We start from the raw sequence: 17,858 nt of genomic DNA on the forward strand, positions 1-17,858 counted from the left end.
TGCAATGGAAAGATGGTTGGTCCGTATCTCAACTGGCCAAAGTGTCACAGCAGGTAGACTCAATTCTGACGACTCCGAGTCATCCATGCAAGTATTGCAATAAGCTGTGCAGGGCTGGATCCCGAGACGCCGGTTGTTGGTCGGATAGGTAGACTTGGCGCGGTCTTGTTAACGTAGCCCAATAACCTCGATCGACAATATCACTAAAAGTCGGCAGCACGAACATGAACCAAATGCAGCTGTCTTGCTGATTTTGTGGCCATAGCAGTTGCTTCGTATGCCTCGGTGTCGAATTTAATTGTTCAGATGGGGACACGAGTAGGTAGACTCCGACTGGCAGACTTCCAGCAGCCTCAAGTGCTTACATGTACTATAGTAGTTTGGTTTACTGTGGTAGTGAAAAAGGAGCTCTTGCCCCTCTTTGAAGGTGTCATCACTCCATTACTCTCTGATATAGGTTTAGGCGCTTTCCAAGAATATTCTGCGTGCCATGTCCTGACTGGACACTCGTTGCATTTTCGGTGGCAGCAAGCCTCGTAAGACACGTGGACCGATACGGGCACGACCGTATTACTGACGGGCCTCCCATGGAAGCTGATCCACAACTCAGCAAGTGCACAAAGTTTGCACAAGTTGGGACTTCTGAAAACTTCGAGATCAACACCACAAAAGCTGCATGCCGCCGCGGGGGTGCATTGACTTGCAAATGAACGTCTGAAGTATCCACTTGAAGTGGATTGTGGTCGGCTTCGATCAACTCAATCGTTGCGAGCCTAGTTTCGATGGGCATGGTCTACTATCTCTTGGCGGTCGAATGAACAAGTCTCTCACTGGCAAACCGATCCCAACAAAGAGATAAATTTACCGCTGGGCCTTTCAACGAGCGCCTCATGCAGTGTGAGTGACTGCCGTGGTTAAAACGGATAAACTGTGATGGTGTCTCGAGACCAAGCCAAGCCTGGCCAAGGTCTGCGGCATAAAGTCCATTTTAGGATGGCGGAAGGTGAGGTACGTAGGCGACTATGCTGTTCCTGAATATCCTTCACAAAAGTGGTCGGCCACCATATGCAAGTAAGGTTGACACCGGTTTTGACAAGATTAATCAGTAATAAACGTATATGCAATAAAGCCCTCACTTACAAATTCATCCTTATCCATCATAATTTCTGAAACAGTCAAGCATGAAGCGTGATGATTCTCTAACGGTTTGCGAGATGGCACACAAAGCTCTCTTGAGGATCCAGCAAATATTATAAGCCGCTTCTCCCAATTACGGTAGCGCATTCCATATTTCATCTAAAGGTATTGGGCGAGGTGGCTTGGTTGCAGGCGGGTGCAGCGGTCGTAGCGGTCGCAACGTCTGCAGCTGTGCCCCTGGCAGATGGCAGATGGCGTGGAGGGTTATAAGGGGTGTGTTGTGGTGGTTCAGGGGGTCCAGTTTGATGAAATCCAGGAGATGGTCAGAAGCAGTGGGGTTTCAGACAAGAAAGGCAGTCGAGACGAGTGATTTGTACATGTGTAGTGCATTGCGGCGGTCAGGAACAAGGTATCAATGAAATCAGAGACTTTTCTTGTTCAAAGGACCGAGCTTCCAAGTTGCTTTCGTGACCGAGTCACGATGGTACCTAGGTAGCTTCAAGAACCGGCCCGCGATGTAGTGGGTTTAACTTATTCGTGGCGATGGTTGATGCTTTGTGCTTCCAGATTCAGCCACGGATTGACAGCGGTTTTCGGCTTGTCTCGCTGTAGTTTTGTCAGTGTTTGTTTGTGCCTCGCAATGGTTGGAGGTTGAAGTATGAGGGAAGATGTTTCCGTGATGGTGTGGTTTCGAGTTTGTGTCGTGTAACTCAAAGGAAGGCGCAGGTCCATGTGGGCAATCCAAATGCGGTTAGTGGAGCTGCAGCTATGCATTAGATTGTTCAAGGTTTGTGCAACTGGCCGAGAATGCACAAAACGGGCAAAAATTGCACCGTTAGTCGTTGAACTAACGGCCATATCGCCGTATCCAATGAGAACAGTGGGCCTTTTCAACTGGCGCCTTGAGGGAAAGAGTTCAGGTGCGCAACATCGGGTGGTTTAGCGGTTGATAGCGTTGTCCGTCGAAACTTGAGCTTATGCTATGCATGATTTGTGCAAAAGGAGAAACCAGACATTCTTGGCTTATCCACCAGCGACCAAAAGATGATCCCAAAATGGTGGCCAAATCCCTGCTAAATCCCTGACGAAGACCCCACTAAATGGCAAGTGCCCCTGCACCCCCTGGTCCTTTGTCTCGCCATCTCGTGCAGTTACTGGCTGGTGCCGTTCAGGCCCTGGCCTTGCTTGGCTTTTGGCTCTGGATCTCCCCTTCGCTGAGCGTCTTGTCCCTTTCCCTTTCCCTTTCCCTTTCCCGCTCCCCTCTGACTCGCTTCGCTTCGCTACCTTTCCTCTCCTGCTCATCTCACTCCCATCTCCTCTTTCAACAAAACAAGCCATTACCTCCGGCCGCTCGTTCGTTCCAGTCCCTCTTTCATCTCTCCCCACACTTTCAGAGCGTTGTTCCTTTCTTCATCTCTGAAGCGTTTTTATCGTGGTCACCAACACGAGTAGCGTCTCTTTTCCAGCTTCAAATCGTTTTCTTCTTTCCGGCATCTTGATCTTCCTTGTTCAACTGCCTCGCCTCGCGTCTACTTACCCACGAGACACGATCGATAACTGCAACTCCTTGATCACCGTCAGCTCATCACCACTCGACAGGACAGCTGGATCAGACCATCTCCTTTCTTCAGTGAAGCGGCTCGCATTTAGCAAGGTGTACATATTGTCGCCTCTACCATCGACGACAACCACAAGTAGTCTCAACCTACAAATTGACGGAATTGTTACAAGGTGTTCCGCAGTCGACAAGGAATATCGCCAGACGAAACCCCGACCATTGGATCCGACTCATCTCGATTCCAGTTGATCTGATTCGAGGTCCTTCTCGACAATTAGCATATACTAATTCGACTTCTCTTCTACACATTCGCTCGACCCCGGATACACACAATCAATCATCATGAAAACCTCAACACTCATGACACTGGCCATTGCGGCTGCTGGCTTTATCGGCGTTAACGGACAGAAGAAGGGTGAGCAGTTGCCCACCAAGGAGCCCGTCCTGAACGAACAAACTTCTCAGGGCTGCTGGAAGTCCGTTGGAAACATGACAGTGGAATTGTCTGCACCGACAGTGACGAGTGGAAAGTGTTTCAATCTTTGCAAAAAGAACTATCTGGTGTTTGCTTTGCAGGGTTCCAAGTGCTATTGTGGTATGGTTTACCCCGAAGAAGGTGATCTAGTGGACGACGACAAATGCAACTGGCCATGCCCTGGTTACCCTTACGAGGCTTGTGGCGCTTTGAAAACCTACTACTCAGTTTTCAACACAGGCGTGGAACTGGCCCCCGACAACTACGTGCCCGAGAAGTCGACAACAAGTGCTGCCCCTTCATCCACCAAGGCTGCTGAGAGCACTGCGGCTGATGAAACTTCTGCTGCAACACAAACCCAAGACGCCGCGACTACTTCAGAAGCCTCTTCTGACACCAAGAAAGATGGCCCCAACGTGGGTGCCATCGCCGCTGGAGTTGTTGTTGGTGTGGTGGTGATTGCCGCCATTGGAGGTGGAGCCATTTTCTTCGTCCGTCGCCGACGCAACGCTGAGATAGAGGAGGAGCATCGTCGAAACGCCGCCGTGAACGCTTTTATAAACGGTTCCAAGCCTCCCGGCAGCAGTGGTAGCATCTCTATGACCGATTCTCGTCTTGATCCAGTTATGGCTCACCGACGACTCAGCGACGGCAGCATCGCTGATAACCAAGATTACTCTCGAAGAATTTTACGGGTAAGTTGACGGGATGGGTTTACTGTCAAAACATCTGTTTACTAATCCGTCTTCAGGTCACCAACGCATAAGCGAGTGTCCAGTCTGGAATCTTCAAAACCAACTACTTCTCAATCATTATTTCACAATCGGCATTTACGGCGTTTTCGGGATGACAGCTTATGTCTATTTGCCAATCGATCACCCCCGACGATCTGGCGGCGTTTGACTCTTTTCTGGGCGTAGGACTAGACATTTCTTCTACTATTTGCGTCTGCGGAATTACGACTGGATTTGATCAATCACGCTCCATGGCACGCCGGCTACACCTACGCCATCCACTCATTACCCCCATTTTCACAACTATGCCTTGATCGAAACGACTGGAGAAGATGGAAATAATGCCGCAAGTGCCCTTTTTAGATGCCATCTTTCCCTGGATCCATTTCACTATGGATGTCGTCTTCGCGCAAGGGCATTTCGAGCGGCAATCATACCCGCGTGTAATCGGCACGTCTGTTTTCTTTTCTTCATGACTAGGAGTCCTGTGTCTCCTGTGTACAAATTATCCCGCTATTTGTTGAGTAGGGCAGGGTTAAATCTAAAAATAAGGGGACGAGTAGTCCTCTTGGGATATTGGGCAGGGTGCGATGGAGCGAGGTGTCACATAGATACAATGGGACGCGGGAGATATGCCAACCTCGTGGAGGAGATATCACGATTGGGGGGTTGGCAGATAGTGCGGGATATCCTATCGTCGCTTTATTTACTTTTTCACTTGGCCGTTGTCTTTTCCGTATCATTGACCGATGATGGTGGTGGTCATGGTGTCGTCTGTATGTAGGGTTGTGCATAGTCATATACCACCACTTAGGACTTGAGATGCTGGTTCATTGACTGAGTCTTTTGCTTGATATCGCTACTTGGGTAAGGTGTTGTTTTAGGTTTATGCATATACCCAGCGCAAGCTCGTTGGCATTATGTGTCTGTGAATATTATGTGATAATGGTGAATGAAATTTTGTATTGGCACAAGCCCCCAACTCGGCGTAAATGGGAAGATAATTCTTGTCCTAAGTATCACACTTGTAGATGATTTCGTCGTGACGATACGATACATGCACTCACAGTGAAGCCCCTTTAATTGGGCTTGGTTCTGGTGCCCGATCTGAACTGTTGCAGGTAATTGGGTAAGGGATTACGAATCCTTGGAATCTCGCAGGACTTTTTATTTGTATTACAGGCGACATTGCCTTGTAATGTTAAGCGTCCTGTTGTGTTATCTTTGATCTACGAAACCTCTCTTTGTTTCACTTAGGGGAGCTCATAGGCAAGCGAATTAGGGGTGAGAGACCAAGGCACAATCACAAAGAACATACCACCAGAAACTATATTCACATCGGATTAAACATTCAATTCAATGCTGAAAACACAAACAATAGAACTGCCCGAAGGTGACAATCTGAGTATTAACTTGAAGGCCACCAATTTCGTTCAGGGTAGCAGCAAATATGCTCAGAGAAGCTACCACGTGACTATCGAAGCTCTAGCTTGGCGCGGTGCTTGTCGCGTTGGAAAAGTTTCCAGCCTGCAAGCATCAACCAACAGCGAACACAAACAAAAACAATTCGCACATATCGCATACACAACGAGCACCGACGCAACTCCTCGAATTCTGAACCATAACTCTATAAAAAAGAACACAGATAGGTTCTTACAGGGTTTGCTGCCCGAGCTCAAACTCAACATGAGCTCTATCCCAGCTCCTCGAATGCGTCGCACGGCGCAAAACACACAATTCACGTAAGTGAACCTCTTCTTCGACCGACATTCGGCCCAAAGAACACTTTCTCATTCTTCCAGATATAACCTTTCGCGACGGGTGAACGATGTTCAAACCTATCCTGTTTACTCTCCACAAGGAGCGACCATCCTCATATACGGTCACGAAAACGGTGTGACGATCGCATGGCGAGGAGGCAAGCGATTCAAGGCTGCGAAGAAGTCCCCGCCTCAACCTGAAAAGCAGAATGGAACCGCAGACGACTCGATTATGATCATCGACTCGGACGATGACGAACCACCAACCAAATCCAAGACAGCATCTCACCATGAGGACAAACCCCAGTTTGAAGATGAGATCGAGGATACTCCCTTTCCGGAGATCGTCCAAACTCTGGACCTGGCGCTTGGAACAGCGGTCCTGAAGGTTGCGGTCATGCCTATGACCCCGACACCAGCAGATGATGCTGCATGGGGAGGTGCTAAAGTCCTGACGGAAAAGATGGTATTTGCTGTGTCTTGCGTGACCAACGACATCTACGTCATTACACTTCCTCTTACTCCTCCGTCGCCAGAGAGCAAGGCAAGGCCAGAGCTCAGGAGCGATCTTCTGGCAGGCAAGGCTGGATCCGGAGCTTGGGGCGAGTCACTCATACTGCTCGGTGGCCAGAACAGACACAGCGAGGGTATTGCAATCAACCTCATCATGCCCACTGCTACAGAGCGACCTAGTACAAAATCCAGGGCCGTTATTGCCTCGCACTGCAGAGAGGCTTCTGGCGTGCTCCGGTTATGGGATGTACCACTGGATGCCAGTGATAAGCCCGCCAAAGCTGTTGAGCCTTTCCAAACCGAGTATTTACCTAACCCCCTGACAAGCATATCGTTCAACTCTACACATACAACACAGCTGCTTGTTGTCTCAGCGTTGCAGGGCGTCCGGATCTACGACTTTGCACGACCTTCTTTCACCGACACAGATGCCACTGGGCCTTTCCCAGTCCAGGGCTCATGGCTTCTCTCAATGTATCAGCCCTTTTCTCGCCCCTCGTCGACAAGGAAACCAATCATCGACGCTGCTTGGATAGCACACGGCCGCGCCATATTAGTCCTCCTTGCCGATGGCATGTGGGGTATCTGGGATGTTGATGGCGCCAGTCCTACTGCACCAGGCGCTGTACTCTCAAATAAACTCCAGCCTGGAGTGAAGGGAGCCGCCTTGACGACCTTCAGCGTTTCTGGCTATGTGGAGGGAACAAGCTCACTTAGGAGTGTGACAACCCAGAACAAGGAGCACAGCACTGGAGACTTCGCCCCTATGACCCCTCACACTCGACGACAGGCTACTGCATCCCTGAGCTCTGCTATCACACTTGACCGCCTGGCTACTATCCGAGGTGGCATCAAAGTGTTGTCTCTGCCATCAAGTGGTAGTGCCATTCAAGATGAGACAGTGGTTCTGTGGGTTGGTGGCCTTGAACATGTATGCGTCGTCCCTGGGATCACACGCTTCTGGGATTCCCAGCTTCGAAGAGCTGCCGGAACAGGTGGAGACATTTTCAGCGGAGCGCAACCGGTAAAGATGATCAAGCTCCTGGCTTTGGCAACTGGTCTGCTGGGCGAGAGATGTTGCGGGGTTGGTCTGTTGATAGAGCCTGATCACAATACTATTGCCCACGATGGTGGCCTTCCTGCCGATGTTATTGTTCTCGGCGAGTCCAGGATTGTTGTCGTTCGAGAAGGAGAGGACGGACCCGGCAAGATTGTGGGTGCTGCGGCCAACTCACGAAGACGACGCCTGTTTTCAAAGGGAGACAAGTCAGACGCTATCATCGTGCACGGTAGGGAAAACCGACCAGCCAAGTCTTTATTCAACCTGAGCACTGTCAAGCCGGGTACATTGCGACTTCGATCTGCCTCTGGAAACTACGATGAAGGCGCAGACACTACTCTGCAGTCACCGCGCCCGACGGTTGGCTTTGACTTTATGGACACGCTTGAAGCGGCAGCAGACGATACGCAAGACTTTACGAGACGAAATGTGGAGTTTGAGATGTTGGATATCATGGAGATCGACAAGACACTTGACAGCATGGATGGCCAAAGAAGGACATGAGGCTGTCTCATGGATGTATAATTGAGATTGAGGAACTGACCAGAGCGAGTAGATGTCGAGAACGATATAATGAAGATGCCGGGGACGACTTGTACGATACCCCACGACATACGAAGTGCCCCTTCGCTCATTTCTCATAACACAAGCTTGACATGTTGTGACCTTGTGAAGTCAAGATCCCTTTTCTATGTGACATGTTCCGCACGGCAAGGTGGAGCGCAAGGAGAGACCCATCCTTGACTGCTCTGTATTCCGAGCGGTATATTGAAAGAAAAGTACTTATGTGCTTGGTCGACGTTTCAGGGGAGGGTTGGAAGAGGTTTAGTGCCTTGAGCACTATTCTGGCTTTCAGGATGCATTCTGTTATCTGCTGACTGATGGGTTCTTCGGAGTACTTGAGGCTTGCCTTGAGGACAATGCAGGACTTTTGAGGTTAGTGGGGGGTGCAGTGACCTGAGCTGGGCATTTGAACGTTGATACATTTATCTCTGCCCCCCGATCTATTATTTGTTGTAGTATAGGGAAGGGTAGTCTCAAGTAGTATGATGCTATGAAAGACAGAGTGTCAGCCTGCCATACATGGCTGTAGTTGTGACACCTGGGAAGTACCTTCATTTAACTAGGAACATCGGATGAATCAAACCCTAATATCATTTAAGAAAAATAACTTTGTCTCTCATGCAACATGAATGTCACATTATAGAATCTCTTTGTTCCTCCATTACATAATGCTAGAGCTCCAGGCAGCTCTGAAGCTTTAGTTCGATTATGTTGTGGGGTCAATTAAGATCCCTGTGGTTCCCGTCGCGACAGGCGCGTCATGACGTCCCACACGCGTAAAGTCCCTTCCTCTTTCACGTTTCGTTTGCGCCTCCATCTCTTTTTTTCTCCATTAATCAAGTCTTCTCTCTTTTTTCTTGTCACTTGGATCTCAACTTCATTTCGACTCTTATTTCTACAGCTTACCCCGGCATAAAAGAGAACAACCGCAAAGATGGGTATTAAGCAACTCTTCCAGATCATCAAGGAGGAAGCTCCAGATTCGATCAAGGAGGGTGAGATCAAGAACCAGTTCGGCCGCAAGGTCGCCATTGTAAGTTGAGTACGAAAATCCAACACGAAGGGTAATTACTTATGATATTAGGATGCTTCAATGAGTATCTACAGTTTCCTCATCGCCGTACGATCCGAAGGCCAGCAGCTCATGAACGAGAGCGGCGAGACAACATCGCATCTCATGGGCATGTTCTACCGTACTCTACGCATGGTCGACAACGGCATTAAACCCCTCTACGTGTTCGATGGTGCACCGCCTAAGCTTAAGTCTGGCGAGTTGGCCAAGCGTTTCCAGCGCAAGCAGGAAGCTACCGAAGGCCTCGAGGAGGCTAAGGAGACCGGTACAGCAGAAGATATTGAGAAGTTCTCACGACGAACTGTTCGTGTCACCCGAGAGCACAATGCTGAGTGCCAGCGTCTACTCAAGCTCATGGGAATTCCTTACATCATTGCACCTACTGAGGCCGAGGCCCAGTGTGCTGTCTTGGCCCAGGCTGGCAAGGTGTATGCGGCCGCCAGTGAAGATATGGACACACTTTGCTTCAATGCACCCATTCTGCTGCGTCATCTTACCTTCAGCGAACAACGAAAGGAACCTATTCAGGAGATCCACCTCGAGAGGGTCCTCGAAGGCCTGAACATGGAGAGGAAGCAGGTATGTTGTAACGCGCATATTGGTTGATACATTGGTCTAACCTGGTGTAGTTCGTGGATCTTTGTATCCTGCTCGGCTGTGATTACCTTGACCCAATTCCCAAGATCGGCCCCAGCACTGCCCTAAAGCTGATTCGTGAGCATGGCTCATTGGAGAAGGTTGTCGAGGCGATTGAGAAGGATGCCAAGAAGAAGTATACTATTCCAGAGGACTGGCCCTACAAGGATGCTCGGGATCTATTTTTCGAGCCCGATGTGCGACAAGCCGACCACCCTGACTGCGATTTCAAGTGGGAGAAGCCCGACATGGAAGGCCTTGTTCAGTTCCTCGTCACAGAGAAGGGGTTCTCAGAGGATCGTGTTCGCAGTGGAGGTGCCCGGTTGGAGAAGAACCTCAAGAGCTCTCAACAAGCTCGACTAGAGGGTTTCTTCAAGCCTCTTCCCAAGACAGATGCTGAGAAAGCAGCACATAAGCGAAAGCTGGATGAGAAGAACGAAGAGAAGCGAAAGAAGGCCAAGCAGGAGAAGAAGGACAAGGCTGCTTCCAAAGCGAAGCCTCGAGGTACCAAGTGAAAGGATACATGACATTGCAGTGAGACAAGGATCTGATGTCTTGAAGGGTATGGAAAAGGTTTAGCTACGTGCTGGAATCGGGAACGGAGTTTTTGGCGTTGTGGAGTGGTATATACCACCTGAAAGCTTTATCCGGTGGCATTGACAGCACTGCGATGGGTTTTTATAGAGATAATCTAGAGCCTGTGTATTGAACGGCCTCAAGAGCAAGTACTGAGGCAGAGGAGTCAAAAGAATTCTTAGTTTATCCTTAACCAACCCAAGTATTTTTGTTACTTAAGGATCGAGGTCTTGAGTTTTCTGACCTCCCTAGAACGCATAAACAGATGAATAAGTTGTAAGACAGTAGTAAGCTTCAAAAAGATTGGTCAAATGGATTGTGAACATAATTATACAGATTGAGCGTCACAGGGCTAACATGAATGTTAGTCGAATATCTCTAGCAAATAGCCTCAGTTGTTTGGATAGTTTGTCAAGTTCGGAGACTCGTTGCATTCTCAGATGGCAGATGGTGATCTGATGTAGATATATCACCGAACCAAGACGCTACTGGGGTCATATTCGGACTTTAGACCCAACCAGCCAAACAAGACGAATTTGCAACACATGCAAGTGAAATGCAACAAAGGGTCTTCTCCGCATACTCTTTTCAGATGGTTTCTCCGTTCCCCGTGGGGGTTTTGCCCTTGTAAAGTTGGCGAGTCGTGAGCATTTACCTCGGACGCCATATTTGGCAATGCTCGACCTCCGATTGGACAGCGCATAGAAGCCTCGGCATCCTCCATCATGACATCAATGCATGCGCTAGAGTTTAGCAGTAGAGCAATTGTCGTTTACTGCGGCTCTTTCACATGTAAAATGAATAGAGCGAGGCGTAGGCACATGACCTTTATTCTCTACCATGACCGCATCGAGTAATGCCGTGAATGAGACGACTCATGACCTGAAGCGACAAGTTTCCCCCAGAAAAAGATGATCGAATATGGGGGTGGAGCTGAAGCACCAACATGTGATTGTAATGCTACCTATGATTTTGCCGAAGCATGTTTTAAAAAAGGTTCTATGAAAGGCTTATGATCCCTTCTTCCTCTTTCTTTTTCTCCCATATTGTTGTACTGGCCTTTTCTTTGACTCTGTGATATATAACCTTGGTAGTTTTTATCATCCTTTTTCCATTCCATCAGCAAAACAAAGTCAACATGTCTAAAGTCTTTACCACAAGCGACGTTGCGTCGCATAACAAGCCCGGCGACTTGTACATCATTGTCGATGGCGATGTTTACGATTTGACAAAATTCCAAGACGACCACCCAGGTAGGTCAATCACAACACCCTCCTCGAAACTCACATCTAACGCGCAATAGGTGGTAAGAAGATCCTCCAGCGCGTCGGTGGCAAGGACGCTTCCAAGCAATTCTGGAAGTACCACAACGAGGGCATCCTCAAGAAGTACAAGCAGCAACTTCAGGTCGGATCCCTAGACTCCAAACCCGCGGCCCCCGAGCCGAAGCCTGAGGCCAATGCCGCTCCGGTGCCCGCGGCTCCTACACCTAAGGCCGTGAAGACTACACAGAAGGAGGTTGCTGCCAAAGAGGAAGACGCCGAGGCTCTTGAGCCTTTCGGTGACCAGATTCCTTTTGCTGACCCTGCTTGGTACCAAAGCGTATGTTCAACCCCTGCCTTGCCCGTCAGCTCCTTGCTTACACGTGTTAGTACCACTCACCATACTTCAACGAATCTCATGCTGCACTCCGCGCCGAGATCCGCGAATGGGTTGAGAAAGATATCGAGCCGTATGTCACCGACTGGGACGAGGCCAAGGAGGTCCCCGAGGAGATCTACAAGGAGATGGGTCGTCGCGGTTACCTCGCTGGTCTTCTCGGCGTCAAGTACCCAACCCAATATGTCCCTCAAGGTATCAAGTCTGTCTCTCCTGAGCAGTGGGATCTCTTCCACGAGATGATCATCACCGACGAGCTGTCCCGCACTGGCTCTGGTGGTTTCGTCTGGAACATTATTGGTGGTTTCGGTATTGGCTGCCCGCCTCTTATGAAGTTCGGTAAGAAAGAGCTCAAGGACCGTATCATGCCTGGCATCCTCAGTGGCGAGAAGCGCATTTGCTTGGCTATCACTGAGCCTGATGCTGGTAGTGATGTCGCCAACCTGACCTGCGAGGCTAAGCTGAGCGAGGATGGTAAGCACTACATCGTCAACGGTGAGAAGAAGTGGATTACCAACGGTATCTGGGCCGACTACTTCACCGTTGCTGTACGAACTGGCGAGGCTGGTATGAACGGTGTGTCTCTGCTCCTCATCGAGCGTGGCGAGGGTGTTTCCACTCGACGTATGCCTTGCCAGGGTGTCCTTTCTTCAGGAACAACGTACATCACCTTTGAGGATGTCAAGGTTCCCGTTGAGAACTTGCTCGGCAAGCAGAACCAGGGTTTCAAGGTCATCATGACCAACTTCAACCACGAGCGTATGGGTATTATCATCCAATCTCTCCGATTCTCTCGTGTCTGCTACGAAGAGTCCGTCAAGTACGGTAGCAAGCGACGCACATTCGGCAAGAAGCTCATCGACCACCCTGTTATCCGCATGAAGCTTGCTCACATGGCTCGCCAAATCGAGGCCTCATATAACTGGCTCGAGAACCTCATCTACCAGTGCGAGCGCATGGGTGAGACAGAGGCTATGCTTCGACTCGGTGGTCCTATTGCTGGTCTCAAGGCCCAGTCTACCCTCACATTCGAGTTCTGTGCTCGAGAAGCCAGTCAGATCTTCGGTGGCTTGAGTTACTCTCGAGGAGGCCAGGGTGCCAAGGTCGAGCGACTGTACCGTGATGTGCGAGCATATGCCATTCCCGGTGGCAGTGAAGAGATTATGCTTGATCTTAGCATGAGGCAGAGTCTGAGAGTTGCAAAGGCTGTGGGTATGAAGCTGTAAAAGCCGGAGTAGAGATTTCTTTTGTATATATATTGCACCACCTTGGAGTTACTTATTTGACTATGGCCTTGGTCTAGATGTGAGGCCGAGTAGAGCGAAGAATGAATACCAGTTGTTACAGATTCCATGATAAATGATGAACGAATGGCTTGCGTGAATTGGTGATCCCTCCTGCGGTTATTGGTCAAGGCATTGTTTCATGTGATTGGGAGGATCGTGATAGGTAGCATGCCTAGCATGGAGTAACAGTAACGCTATCTTCTATCTTACCTGGGCTAGAATGTGAATTGATAGTATGAACAAAGAAAGCTTGACCTTCAGAGGTACATATTCTCCCAAAACATAGGCAGAGATGGACTGTTCTCTGTCAATTGAAGAACTTAACCCCATACTGCAGTGACAAGGTGTACCTCGCTTGTTAGATCGTAAGAGCTGGCCCCTGCTTAGAGCTGGAGGTATCATGCGTCCTCATTGAAACTCTGTTGATTTTCATCTTTTGTGTCATTTTCATCACAACAAAAGCCTCGGAATCTCCCACCGAGAGTCGCTCAACTACAAGCAAACACTTGGTAAATTCCAGAAAACAATAGACTAGATCACATTAGCAAAAGCTCCTTCGCGTCCATCTCAGCAAACGATAAAAACCGGGCTGCCCCGCCAACACGTGACCTAAAAGCGCAGGGCCTTCCACCGCAGAGGCACACACCATCGTCACCTTCACCTTCAAACTCCAAGACTGAGCCTACTCTACTCTATTTCTTCCCTCCACCAAGAACCGAATCACACCTTTAAACACCCCACGACGACAAGAAACCTCTCCACACGATATCGACTTCGTGCTTTCAACTAACTAAAGCACTTTCATCCCTGAGTCTTCTTTCTCAGATAGTTCGCGCACCGATTTTCTTCCGACTCTCTCTCCACACAAACCAACAACGCCTTGCAGCTCCTCACCTGCTGCCCCCTCCCGCGCCCCGAACCCACGAGAGGCCGATCTCTGTGCTGTTTTGCATATAATACCTCACCCTTTACTTTCTTTCGATCCGTAGACGGATCCTATACACGCAATGGCGGATCAGCTAGCAGACAAGCTGAAATCCACCCAACTCAGGTCCGCTGCGCCGCCCTAGCGGCCCTTGTGAGCTTGGACTAACTCGAGCAGTGACGGTGCTCCCGCCGCGAGTGACGAGTGGAAGAAGAACCTGAACCTCCCCGCAAAGGATAACCGACAACAAACAGAGGTACATGCTGCAATCATGTTTTTCTTAGCGCACGCCCAGAGGCTGACCTTTGTCCCCAGGATGTTACAAACACAAAGGGCCTCGAGTTCGAGAACTTTGCCCTCAAGCGAGATCTACTTATGGGAATTTTTGAAGCAGGATTTGAGAAACCTTCACCAATTCAAGAGGAAGCTATACCCGTCGCATTAACTGGCCGAGATATTCTTGCACGAGCAAAGAACGGCACTGGCAAGACAGCTGCCTTTGTCATCCCTACCTTGGAACGCATCAACCCCAAGGTTTCCAAGATTCAATGTCTTATCCTTGTCCCCACACGTGAGCTTGCCATGCAGACCTCACAAGTCTGCAAGACCCTCGGCAAGCACCTCGGCATTAATGTTATGGTTACGACTGGTGGTACCGGTCTTCGAGATGACATTATTCGTCTGCAGGATCCCGTCCATATTGTGGTAGGTACCCCAGGCCGAATTCTCGATCTCGCTGGCAAGAATGTTGCCGACCTTAGCGAATGCCCCATGTTCATCATGGATGAAGCCGATAAGCTTCTATCCATCGAGTTCACTCCCGTCATCGAACAGCTTCTGCAATTTCACCCCAAGGACCGACAAGTCATGCTTTTCTCAGCCACATTCCCTCTGTCCGTCAAGGACTTTTCCGATAAGAACATGGTCAGCCCCTATGAGATCAACCTGATGGACGAGCTCACTCTAAGGGGTATCACTCAATACTACGCCTTTGTTGAAGAGAAGCAGAAGGTCCACTGCTTGAACACCCTCTTCTCCAAGCTCCAAATCAACCAGTCGATTATCTTCTGTAATTCCACCAACCGGGTCGAACTTCTGGCTAAGAAAATTACCGAACTTGGATACTCTTGCTTCTACAGTCATGCTAAGATGCAGCAACATGCACGAAATCGTGTTTTCCATGACTTCCGCAACGGTGTGTGCCGAAACTTGGTCTGTTCCGATCTTCTCACCCGTGGTATCGACATCCAGGCTGTCAACGTTGTCATCAACTTTGATTTCCCCAAGAATGCCGAGACCTATCTTCACCGCATTGGTCGATCTGGTCGTTATGGCCACCTTGGTCTGGCTATTAACCTGATCAACTGGGACGACCGCTTCAACCTCTACAACATTGAGCGGGATCTTGGCACTGAGATCCAGCCTATCCCCGCCAGCATCGACAAGAGTCTCTATGTCTACGAGAACCCTGAGTCGATCCCCCGACCCATCTCCAACATGCAAAGGGGGCAACTACCTGCTGCTCAGGGTCAGCAGCAGCCCCAAACTCAGCAACCTCAGCAATACCAACAGCCTCAGCAGATGCAGCAGGCTGGTCTGCCTCAACAAGGCCAGGGTAATTGGCAGAGCCAGAACCCTCAGCACGGCAACCCGCACTATAACAACGGCGGGCGAGGCCGTGGACGAGGTCGTGGGTATCGTGGCCGCGGTGGCCAAGGCGCAGGCGGTCGAGGTCGCGGCCCGCCCCGCGATGCCCAATCCTAATATCATATATACTCATGCATGGCGTTAGGTAGGCGAGAAAGGGGTTTAAGGATGACTTTAAGATGATTTTTTTTGTACTGGGTTGTGATTTCAATGTTGGATTGTACATTATTCGCATATTTTTCCGCGAATGGATGGGACGGCGAACGGCCTGCACTGCCGATGGATTACGACTCCTTCGACACTTTCACAAAGGGTTTCTATGCAAAAACCCAACACATTAGCGAGCCCCGACTCATATGGCTCACGCATTCTTGGCATGGAAGCCCTATGGGCTTCCTTTTTGCACGGATCTGTCAGTCGTATCACCACCATCGGCTTTGGCATTCTGTTTGATTTGGTTCATGATATCTACGGATGATGAAAAAGAGCGAGAAATGGAACTTCCAGGGAAAAGGTGTTCTTTGGGCATCGACCACGGTAGACATACCCGCTTTGGGGCTGGGCACAGCCAAATGGTGCGGGAAGAAGGGAAGGGAAAGGGGGTGTTTCTGAGGTTCGAGGCGTTCGAGGCTTTTCACGCGGATGGCGTTGCCCTCGGTTTGTATTTGAGGGCTGCAATTTCTGTAGCTGACTTGCGGGTTGAACGGCACCTCGGCGGAGCGAGCGCACGGGGGATATGATACCCTTACGACAAATCTGCGTTGGATGAGCGGATCTCATGAGTTGAGGCAGACTCTGCTAGACGTATTGGTGAATTCGAAAGGGCTTTATGAGGCCCACGGGTAACATCACTACATTGATCTTGCTTTCTCTACCCTATCACAGACAAGATGCAGTCTTTGCTCGAACATAGCTTCTCGCGACGAGACTGAGGGTTGAGACAGCGAGATGACTGCTCTTGGGCAGCACCAATGAAAACTATGAAAGTAGAAAAACAAGAAGAAAAAAAAACTTTTGGGAGGGGAAACTGAATGGACTGGATGGCTTTCGTACCGGCTCGGCTCGTGCCGTTGTATGGACGGATTTTGCGTTCTGCAACGACGTGGCTGGTGCTGGTGAGGCAGATAGTTTATTTGAGCAAAACTGTGGGATTTTCCACTTTCCTCTCATGCAGATGACTCCTGACTTTGTGATAACTTGTGGTAGTGAACTTATTGAGAGTATCAACGTGTTTGAACATAGGGAGTAGAAATGATTCAGATGTAGTTCGATTTTGACAGATCAGAAACCATCAATACGACAAGCCCCTGTTTAAGGTTCGAGTTTAAGTTTGAGAGGACATCTGTATATTGATTGGGCTGTGTTGAAAGAGTCAAGCCAGGAAGTTGTCGTGAAACGACTGAAAGAGGCTCTTGTGAAGCAGAAACGAATGAGTCGGCACTGGAATGTGATTTGACAAAAACCAGGGGCAGGGTCCTTAGGGCTTTCACGTATCTGATCAACAAAGGCGCGTTAGTTAGCACTAGACTTCAGCATGTTCCTGAAAATCACGGCCCTCCTTTTTATTCCTAGAGTGAGGCCAAGAAAGTTAAGTTAGTTGTGCTTGAAAGGATTCATGAAGGATTGCGTAGACAGTGGATCCTTTACATCTGTCACGGTTGCTCGCATTCTTCGCCAACCCCGAGAAGGGCCGTGCTCTGTGGGTGGCTTGGCAGGGGGTAGAAAGGGATTTGTTATTGAAGAGGAAGAGGCAGCCAAGAGTATAAGAGACGTTGTGGAGAATGAAGAGCTTGTTTAGATATTGGTGCTGATATGTTGTAAGATGATGAGCTTGGCTTTGTTGTGAAGAGCTTAATATTGGAGACTAGAATCAGCTGTGATGTGGTGTTTTTGTGGTCATGAGTGTAGCATGATAAGTCATGTATCATGTATAACGATGCTCCATATGTTACAGGAAACGCACTTGCCCGTTATACGGACTTTGAGTGACAGCATAGGGTATTCTCCCGTTCTTCAGAGTGAGACCTCATTACAAGAACCATAATCCCAATAAAGATCTACAAGACTAAAGGCTATTGTATACTGCTCTTCAGCCAAATACAGAAACATAAGACGTTAAAGCCGCGGGATTATCACAGTTATGGACGGATGTTGGATGGTAGATCAGCCGCATAAAAACTGGTGTCATAAGGGTCGCAGCCATGACGGAATGTGCTAGCTAGCGGTGAAGACAAAAATCAAGGGACAGGAACAAAT

General features: G+C 49.3%; 6 protein-coding genes across 6 annotated transcripts; all 6 read left to right on the forward strand.

Moving 5' to 3' along the window:
- Positions 1–2,116: 2,116 nt before the first annotated feature.
- BKA55DRAFT_121738 (uncharacterized protein) lies at positions 2,117–2,837 on the forward strand. Its single transcript, XM_046184795.1, has one exon. It carries the CDS (start codon positions 2,238–2,240, stop codon positions 2,634–2,636), a length of 399 nt encoding a protein of 132 aa, XP_046045376.1. The 5' UTR covers positions 2,117–2,237; the 3' UTR covers positions 2,637–2,837.
- Positions 2,838–3,037: 200 nt separating this feature from the next.
- Positions 3,038–3,936, forward strand: BKA55DRAFT_543048 (uncharacterized protein; the record flags this gene model as incomplete). The annotated part of the gene is made up of 2 exons (XM_046190543.1): positions 3,038–3,865; positions 3,922–3,936. 2 exons carry the CDS (start codon positions 3,038–3,040, stop codon positions 3,934–3,936), a joined length of 843 nt encoding a protein of 280 aa, XP_046045377.1.
- A 913-nt stretch (positions 3,937–4,849) lies between these two features.
- BKA55DRAFT_597008 (uncharacterized protein) lies at positions 4,850–7,741 on the forward strand (the record flags this gene model as incomplete). Its single annotated transcript, XM_046196019.1, has 4 exons — positions 4,850–4,892; positions 5,026–5,099; positions 5,564–5,646; positions 5,707–7,741. 4 exons carry the CDS (start codon positions 4,850–4,852, stop codon positions 7,739–7,741), a joined length of 2,235 nt encoding a protein of 744 aa, XP_046045378.1.
- A 994-nt stretch (positions 7,742–8,735) lies between these two features.
- BKA55DRAFT_520500 (PIN domain-like protein) lies at positions 8,736–10,024 on the forward strand (the record flags this gene model as incomplete). The annotated part of the gene is made up of 3 exons (XM_046188429.1): positions 8,736–8,834; positions 8,886–9,452; positions 9,503–10,024. 3 exons carry the CDS (start codon positions 8,736–8,738, stop codon positions 10,022–10,024), a joined length of 1,188 nt encoding a protein of 395 aa, XP_046045379.1.
- Positions 10,025–11,223: 1,199 nt separating this feature from the next.
- BKA55DRAFT_694010 (acyl-CoA dehydrogenase/oxidase) lies at positions 11,224–12,970 on the forward strand (the record flags this gene model as incomplete). Its single annotated transcript, XM_046199986.1, has 3 exons — positions 11,224–11,338; positions 11,389–11,687; positions 11,738–12,970. The coding sequence occupies 3 exons, from the start codon at positions 11,224–11,226 to the stop codon at positions 12,968–12,970; spliced, it is 1,647 nt and encodes a 548-aa protein (XP_046045380.1).
- A 1,067-nt stretch (positions 12,971–14,037) lies between these two features.
- Positions 14,038–15,719, forward strand: BKA55DRAFT_543052 (P-loop containing nucleoside triphosphate hydrolase protein; the record flags this gene model as incomplete). Its single annotated transcript, XM_046190544.1, has 3 exons — positions 14,038–14,081; positions 14,133–14,211; positions 14,271–15,719. 3 exons carry the CDS (start codon positions 14,038–14,040, stop codon positions 15,717–15,719), a joined length of 1,572 nt encoding a protein of 523 aa, XP_046045381.1.
- Between the last annotated feature and the right edge of the window lie 2,139 nt (positions 15,720–17,858).

This window comes from Fusarium redolens, assembly GCF_020744475.1.
Source record: "Fusarium redolens strain MPI-CAGE-AT-0023 chromosome Unknown BKA55scaffold_15, whole genome shotgun sequence".
In the NCBI taxonomy this organism is placed as follows: domain Eukaryota; kingdom Fungi; phylum Ascomycota; class Sordariomycetes; order Hypocreales; family Nectriaceae; genus Fusarium; species Fusarium redolens.